The sequence below is a fragment of the Pteropus alecto genome, unplaced genomic scaffold (assembly GCF_000325575.1).
Source record: "Pteropus alecto unplaced genomic scaffold, ASM32557v1 scaffold778, whole genome shotgun sequence".
Taxonomy (NCBI): Eukaryota; Metazoa; Chordata; class Mammalia; order Chiroptera; family Pteropodidae; genus Pteropus; species Pteropus alecto.
The window spans coordinates 567315-576815 of record NW_006441062.1 but is presented as its reverse complement, the minus strand read 5'-3'; the positions used below and the strand labels follow the sequence as shown (position 1 = coordinate 576815).

General features: G+C 32.4%; 1 protein-coding gene across 1 annotated transcript in view; it reads right to left on the bottom strand.

Moving 5' to 3' along the window:
• Positions 1 to 4917: 4917 nt before the first annotated feature.
• SLC2A13 (solute carrier family 2 member 13) overlaps positions 4918 to 9501 on the bottom strand; it is a 305609-nt gene continuing 301025 nt past the window's right edge. Inside the window, exon 10 of the mRNA XM_006918238.3 lies at positions 4918 to 8158. Coding sequence (XP_006918300.1) covers positions 7932 to 8158 — 227 coding nt within the window. The 3' untranslated portion in view covers positions 4918 to 7931. The remainder of the gene's footprint in view (positions 8159 to 9501) is intronic.

Sequence of the window (9501 nt, the reverse complement as noted above, 5' to 3'; positions counted from 1 at the left end):
TTTTTTTTTACAAAGCATGATTGTTGATATTGACCCGGTGCCATGGTGTCATTTTAACCACTTTTTTTCCCAGCCCAGGAAGAACTTCCACTGCTTCTTTGTGGGCCGCATGAGCACCTGCGATGCAAGCATCCATTCATTCTTAAAACTTTTTTTTTTTTAGAAAACTGTATGCTAGGCACCATATGAAGTGCTGGAGTCAGTAGCAAATAAGACAAGTTCTCTGTTCTCATGCAGTGTATATTCTAATGGTAGAAACGGATAAGAAATAAAAATAATTTTCAAGTAGTGATAAATATGAGGAAGAAAATAAAGTTTACAAGATAATGTTGTTTTGGGAAGGAAGGGTGCAATTACATTGTGTAGTCAATGCAGGAGATGATTTTTGAGCTGAGACTGGAATGACAAGAGAGCTAGACATACAAAGAACAGGGCCACAAGCTTTCAAGGCAGAGGGACTACCATGTGCAAAGCCCCTGAGGTGGAAATGGCTTAGCTTTATGAATTTCTAAGTAACTTGCATATAAATCTACTCAGTTTGTTATTCACTAGATGAGTTCACCTTTTGAAAAAACATGATGCTGATTTCCTTTTTAAAGTGCTTTCAGAGAAATTCTAATGCAGTAGTTCCCACACTATCATGTGCTTAAGAATTACCTGGGGAGTTTGTTGAAACAGTTTCCTGATCTTAAAAAAACTGAACTGGTATGAAACAAAGAATGGAATGGTAGTCACCAGAGGCTGGGGTTAGGGGAATTGCGGATACGTTGCTCAAGGGTACCAAATTGGAACCAGTAGACAAATAAGTACTGGAGCGCTAATGCATAGCATAGTGGTTTTAGGCAACAGTACTGTATTATACACTTCAAAGTTGCCAAAGGACTAGATCTTAACTGTTCTTAAAATGAAAAAGTGATAATTATTTGACGTGATAGAGGTGTTACCTAATGCTATGGCGGTAATCATATTGCAGTATATAAATATCAAATCAACATCTTATATGCCTTAATTTACACAATGTTACATGTCACTCGTATTTTAAAAAAAAGTTTTCTGGGCCACACACATCTGCAGGGATTCTTAGTTGGTCAGGTGAGGCCCACAGATTTGCATTTGCAAAAAACACAGGTGATGCCGGTGCTACTAGTCAGAGCATCACACTTTGAGAACCACTGTTCTAACAATTCTGTTTTGTGAGTTTAGTATACATTTGCTAAAAGTAAAGCATGCCAATATTTTCTTTTATGTAAAAAATTAACTTACTCTGCATGTTGATCATCTGAAATTAATTTTTGTAAGTGTAATTGATGTTTCATATTGAATTCATAGCATCTGTAGTATTAGCTTAATTTCAGTATAGCCATTTAGTAAAGGGTTAATGTCAGTTTTCATTTGGATAGGATTTCAAAAATTACTTTTTAAATGCTGAATGGAATTTAAATGATGAGATTTTCTAAAATTATTTTTGTTTCTTAAGAGATCACATAAATAGACATATATTAAATGCTGTTAATCTGGAGAATATGAGAAGGTTGTCCCATCAACTGTGCCTTTCAGGAGAATGTTCATAGAAAAGAGGTGGAGAAAGGAAGAGGGATGTCAGTCAGGTCAGTTCAAACCATTAGCAGGGAGCCTGGCTGCTACAGTCACATAGCCTGTATGACATATGTCAAAGAAGCACATGTGCTCCTTCCTGCTCCTAGTACTCGTTCCCAGGAATGGAATTTATAAGCATATTGCTTGCGCTTTGGACATCTTGACCTTAGCGTCATCTGGGGGAGCATGTGGATGATGATACTAAGAATAGCCAGAGTCATACAGCACTTCATGTCATTGCTCTATGTGCTTTATATGATTAACCCAACCCCCACAACACATATATGAAGTAGATAGTAACAGCATCTCATTTTATAGACAAAGTGAAGCAAAGAGTTAACTCAGCGTAATTTAGGTTACCAGGCAGCAAGTGGAAATAGCCGGGATTCAACCTAGGTAATACACCTTCACTCTGACCTCTTAATCAGTGCAGTATATACTGCTTCATATTTGGAAAAGAAACCCCAAATCAAAGGTTTTCAGGATTTGTCTTAAGCCTGGGTTAAAATTTAAGTATCTGATTCTTTTTTTGCATACTCTTTAAGTTATAATTCGGAAATTCCATAATGTCTACTTTTAAATCTTTCTGCCTGGGTCTGGCAAACAGACATTCCAAATGAGGACCAAGAGGAAGACTGTTGGAGTAGTCACTGTAGAGAGATTTTGTACTATTTCCTAGTGTGTGATCTTGGGTAAGTTACCAAAATGTTCTCAGCTTGTTTTAATATTCATAAAAGGATGACCTTTACCTCACAGGATTGGACAATTAAATGAGGACTTTTCTGACCACTGATACTACACTATTCAGTTGTCCAGGTGAGTGGGCACTTTATGCATAATTTATGATCATTTTCGTGTAGGATTTTTGCCTTACCTGCTGACATCAGAATCCTTGGTTAAAATGCAACTCCGCTGTAAGCCTTTGAATGACAGTGGATCTAGTGTCTTCAGAGGATCTCCTCGGACTATTTCTATAGTTGGGCTCAGGATGGCATATCCTCACTGAGGAGGTAAGTCTAGTGGCTGCCCAGATCAAACAATAATATGATGCTTACTAATAAAAGCTATGGTTGTGGCTGAATGGCAGTGGAGAGCAACCAAAAGTTCCAAAAGGACTGTTAGCTAATCATACAGCAAGTATTCTCATTTACAAAGCAACAACCAAAAATAATTTTTGTCAGCCAGTCATAATGGTTGATTTCAACATCTGGTTCTGAACAACAACCAGAAATAATATCTCAAGGGTTCATAAGTACTTCATTTCAGTTTTATATTTATTACTTAGAATAATTACTTAGAACAACTTTTAGGTATTATGAAATTTTTAAAAGATAGTTGATTTTACCCATGATCAAAATAAGTAAAATATCATTAATATGAATAAGCCTGCATAAATATATAGATGATTTTACTATGTAGCCTAGTGCCTAAAATCTGTGGAAGAGAAAATACAAAAGTGCAGGGGAGATAAATGAGTCATGAATTGTCTTAACTTTTATTTATTTTCATTTACAGTTCTGGCACTGACACTTTAAAAAAAAAAAAAAGATTTTAATTTTATGTAAAGATTGAACTTCAATAAAATAACTTAAAAACATTTACATATACATCACTAAATCTCCATAAAATATACAATATTTTCGATATAGCTATAGGCTAGAATGACTGAAGGAAATGATACATATTCATAATTTTGAAGAGATATCCTATATGTCACATGTACAAATATATTGGATTTGCTAAGATGTGAATATTAAACACTATATGCCATGCACTAAGAAATTAAAATATACATTTTGAAAACATTTTAAAAGCATAAAACTTTTGATTTAATCTAGGTGTACATTAGAACTAATTAGAAATTTGAACATTTATTATAAATAAAAGATACTGTAATATTAAGTGAGATATAGTCCAAAAGCTGCTAGGAACCATTTGGACATGTAGAATATATATTTTCTACTTTGGCTAGAGTTAAGTCTCATCTTTTTTTTTAACTTTCACATGAGATGAAATGATATTTGAGTCTTATTAAAATTTGCTAAAATTTTAAATCTTTACAAAATATTTGTTTTTACCTTAAGTACTTATAATCAGCATTTCTTTTTCTCATTTATATTGCTATGACCAAAAAAACATGAATTTAACTGCCTAAAATAAAAATCTGAATATTATTACTAAATGAAGGTATGCATTTAACATTTTATAGACCAGATCACTCAAGTTTTATATAAAGATTTTATATAAAGATTTATAGGAATTATTATTGTTTTACATTCACAAGCAAATTATGAGAATACAATTCTTTCATGTACTTCTGGACATCATTAACACCCTTACAAAATATCTCTCTGATGACTATCAACACACAAATTTCCTTCTGTAAGAGACAACATACAAGAGAGTTGGTAGCAGTTAGCTGTTTGTTTGGCATTTTTAAATGATTGCTATTTCTAGAAAATAGCAGCAATATTGCTCACCCAGAACTGAATATACTGACAGTTGATATGCTGCTACAACCTGAATCACTTCATCAATGAGCTTCACATTACTGTACATGAAGCTAGGAAAACTGATAGAAAGTGATAGAAAATGGGACATTAAAATTAATCTAGAGGACAATTCTGAGTCTTTTTATAGGCAGCAGTTACACATGAGCTGTAAATTTTATCCACAAGTTAACACATTTTAGTATAAAGCACATATTATAAATTATCTGTTCCTGACCTCGTGAGTCATTATTTTATTTGTTGTTAGTGAAAAGGTCTGAATTTGGTAATTGACAACTTGTCACAAAAATTGTGTAAATGTCAGTTAGGTGCTTAGTATAATTTGAGATTTTATAAGTAGGAGAATGTTAAATCTGATTATAACAAAATATCTCATTAATTTTTATTGTTCTTAGTGTGTCGATGAAATTAAATCAAAACAATCCTCCAGGTTTCCTCACTGTATCATAGTATTTATAAACTGTATATTGTCTGCATTGTGAGATTTTTCTTAGATAACACATAGATAGTATTTTCTAGAATATCCTTTCAGAATCTATAGATTATATATAATGCATTTCAGTTTTACTTTCTGATGAAAAAGAAAAAGAGTAAGTTGATAGCTTACATATTTCTTGTTCATTCTTCCTCTGGATAACTGATTTTGAAATTACAATAAACAATTTCTAAATTCTTTGCTCTAATGGATTTCTGATTTTAAAGTGAATAAATTAAAAAATAATATTTAGATTAATATACTAAAATCTGGTTCAGTGGTAAAATAATTAAAAAGCACATAGCATATGATTGGAACAAAATTTCAATCAGAATATTACCTTTTAAATCTAGTTTTAATTTGGATCTTTTACATTTACATTAAAAATCATGTGTTGGGTAATTATTGACTGAGGCGCAACAATCAAAATTATTAAGAATGTTTATGTTGAAGAAAACTGTTAGTTCCAAATCTTTAAAACTTGTCTGACATCACATTCAGATCTAATGTTCAGATGCAGTGTTATATTCTCTTAAGTCCAGTACAGATCTCATCAGCTATCCAGCTAAGCCTCAATAGAGGTTACAACTTTCTTCACTATATTTTCCTAAAACATAGTATACCTCCATTGATTTACAGCATGTTTAGAAGCAAACCTATAATGTCAATTTAAAACACGATGCTTAATGCCTTTTAATATGGTAGGTTAAACCATACCATATATATATATTTGATGATATTTCAAATGGAATGTTTTCAAGTTCATAGTGGTAGCCAAAGACATTGAGAACTTAAAAGGCGCATAATATAAAATACCTGCAAAATTCAAACATTAAATTTTTTATATACTATAAATGTCTTTCACCGAATCTAAAAATAATACCCTAACTGTATAAGGTTCCTTTTCAAGTACTTATTTTTTTAAAATTATAAATAATTCTTACACTGTGCCTCTGTTCTGTACTTCAAAGATATGCATTATTATATGTATCACTATATAAATAACAAATAGTCCTTTAAAGAAGGGGTTGTAGAGAATAGAGGAGGTTGAACTGTGGGTAATTTTCCCTGTTATGTGCATTTATGGATATAAAATTTAAAACACTCTTTGCTTATGTCAGGGAGAACAGGCCTTGTTCTGCTTTACAAAGTCAAGTTCCTCCTTTAATAAAGTTACTGTGCATTCAGCCCAGCTGAGTTAAGGCTATGTATATGATAAAGACGGGCTGAGGCAATTATTTGGATAAATCAGAAATATTTTGAAAGATAGTACTTTATTGGTCTAAATAATTTTTCTCCCCATCATAATCTTATTTTAATACATAATAGCTCATTTTCCACTTTATATGTGTGAAATATTACACAGATAAGAAATTTCTTATGGGATGAGAAATAGCCATAGAATAATTTACTCTATGAAATTATATCTGCTTTTATGAGACAAATTAATATTAATATCTCCTTAGAAATTAATTGCCAAAGCACCTAATTCAAGGAAAAAAACTCTTTAAAATAATGTTTTTTATTATATGTAATGATCAAAGGCAGAAAATTTTTTAGGCCAGTAAAGTGACTGTTGAAACACTTTTATCCCTGGTGGCTTAGAGAATGAACCTCTTGGCTACATTTTCAGCTTTGACAGTAGATATGAACAAACTAGACTTAGAGGGAAAAAAAACATCTTGGAGATTGGCAGAAACATATCGAATTTAGAGATAGCCACCTTTTCACTTCAAAAGAGTACCATACTAGATGTTTAGAGCCATGTTAAAATGCATTAAACTTATGCATTTCTAACTGGCCACAGAAGAGTCATTAATATTTTCACTGGAACTAGCAAGCAATTTTGTAAGTAAATTTGTACATACTATATAGTTCTTAATATAAGAGCAAAAATTAGAGTTCATTGATGAGTAAACATAAAAACCAATGAACACTTTGAAAAGACATTGTAGAAATGTAGTAAGTCAACATTTCTTAAAGATATGTGCTATATGAGAATCATTAATTTGTTCCAATAGAAAAATTCCAATTTTTAGATAAGAAGGAAAATCCAAACCAAGCATGAGAAAAACACCTATAGACAAATTTGTGTATTTCTGGGGGGGTTTAGGGTGGAGGAGGGTAAATTATCAGGGAAAATGAGAAGAGGTATGCAAAATAAAAACTAGTTTATGCCCTTACAGTAAAAAAGGACAAGTACTATTAAGTTAAAAAAAAATATATCAATTCCCATAGGAAGAGTTAATAAAAAGTTAAAATAAATTAAAAATAAGTCCCACTATTTAACAAATATCAATAATAGGATTATTTGTCACTGATTTTCTTCTTCGTTCCAGAAATTATTTGAATAAAAGAAGGGGAAAATAGTCTGCTAGCAGCTATTTATATAACACAAATGAAGGCACAAATAGTAGGACTCCAGAGTTGATGAGCGAAGGCATGGTGAATATCAGATGATTTGAGTAAGAACAAAGACTGACCCTGAAATGCAGTTGAAGATCTAGTACTATTTGTATTCACAGTTGAATACCTAAGTGACTAACTTAATTAGAGATCCATAAAAATCTTTTTTCTTTCTGACTTTCTAGCAATAAAATATACTTATCAAAACTTGCTAGCTTATCTGTGCAAATGTACACTTATCACTGATCCAAAAAAATATGTATGAAAATATACCTTAAAAGACCTGCTTTTCATAATATTCAAAAGATCCTGTGTAGTCAGTTTCTGAAGAGCTCTCAAGATCTGAATTGGAGAGAGAAACCAAAATGTGGAATCCAAAGGAGATAAGGACAGCTGTGCCCTTGTAGGAGGCACTTTTGAATTTGTTGGTGAAAGCTTAATGGAATTTACTTTCTAATAGCTGATCACAGATAAGATACTTCTGCTTAGAAAAATTTAGTGCCAATAGACCATGTTTGACAGAAAACACCTTTGGAACATGTTCCAGAATCCTGCATTATAAGTATATCATACATATATGATTCAGCTAGATTAGCACTGACTCAGTTGCCACTAATAATTACATATGGTTTTCAGAAAAAAGGATAGCACTGAAGTCACTGGATACAATATTCATTTTAGATTATTTCAGGAAGGAATTACACACATTTGTTCAATAATTATTAGTTTAAAATCTCTGTAAATATTTTTTGTACATTTCTGCTTATACAAAACAAAAAGTCATCTTGGTTGTATCTTCCTCCTAATCAAATATTCTAGAACATGAAGCTATTCAAAACTAGACTGTGGAAAAAATCAGATTAGAAGCAGGGCAGTGAGGTCACCAATTGCTGCTCTTTCCCCACAAGTTTGTTTAAATAACCAGATATATCAGCAGTTGAAAATTATTCCACATCAGAAGCATCGTTGTCGGAAAGATGATAGTTACTTCCCTTCACCCGAATATATTCAATATATCTTCCTTCATCAGAATCTGAAGCCCCACACGTACATAGCCTGTTGTCAAAGAGTGATTCAATTTCTTCTAATTTTTTCCCTTTGGTCTCAGGAAGGCAGCCATAGACAAAAAGGAGTCCCACAGCAGCAAATCCAGCATAGAGGAAGAAAGCTCCTGCAATGGAAAATAATATATAGTAAGTCTTCACAGTGTCATCAATAGGTTCTTGGAACTGTGGCAAAACGACCTACAGTTGACCCTTGAACAATGCGGAGGTTAGGGCTCTGACTCCCTGTGCAGTTGAAAATCCACATATAACTTTGATCCTCCCAAAATTACTAATGGCCTAGTATTGACAGGAAGCTTTACTGTTTACACATATACATTTGATTAACATATATTTTGCATGTTATATGTATTATATACTGTAGTATTACAATAAGCTAGAGAAAAAAACTAAGAAATTTATAAGAGAATACATTTACAGTATTGTACATATTTATTGAAAAATATCCACGTATAAATAGAAGTACACAGTCCACATTGTGTTCAAGGGTTAACTATATAATGAAACCAATTTTACCATAAGCTGATATAAATAAGAGTGAAGTTACCATGGCATCTCATCAGTATTATAATAAAGCAATGTTGAATGAAGTTATATTATTTGAGGACCTGCTATATATGTATAAATATATACATATATATGTATAGGTCAGGTTGGAAAGAATACTTGATTTTGACTATTCTTTCCGGCTAGTCATGCATAACTATGGTCTGAGATGGAAACAAAAATTACTGCCAGTCTGGTTTACTCTGATTGTTCTAACCCTGTGAGAATATATATCTTTCTAAACTCAAATCATATAATGCCAAACTCAAGAATGACAAAACAGGCTCATATACAACTTCTGCTTTTAAGTCTTGCCTCATTTCCCTGGCTAGAAATAATTGTTATCTCTTATGTGCTTTCACAGCACTTTGTTGAGACCCTCTATAATAATAACCAATAAGTATTATGATTATGTATATGTATTTGTCTTTCTTGTCTGCTAGACTGGTGGCACTTTGAGGGAGATATTTCTTTCTCATTTATGTTGTATTTCCCCAACCACATAAAATGATGAGACACTGTTGATTCCATGACTTATTGGAGCACAGGGCAACTCTGTCCTTCCAGTCTCTCATGCCCAAAGTCTGGGGGTTGGCTGTTACTTTTCTCTTATACTTCTATCCAATATCCAAGCTGGTGGGAAATCTTGTTCAGTCTGCTTTCAAACATAATCCAAAGATGACACTTCTTATCATTCCACTGATATCTCTGGTTTAAAAGCCATCCTGCCTCATCTGCACTATTGCAAGAGTCTCCTTCTTAATCTCCTTTTTCCTTCTCTTAGACCCCTGCAGTTAGTCCATTTTGTGGGTCCATAGTACTTATCACCATCTGACATACTATAAAGCTTATTTTTTTTTATTAAAAATTTTTGTTTCTGGTGTAACTGAAACTTTTAAAAATA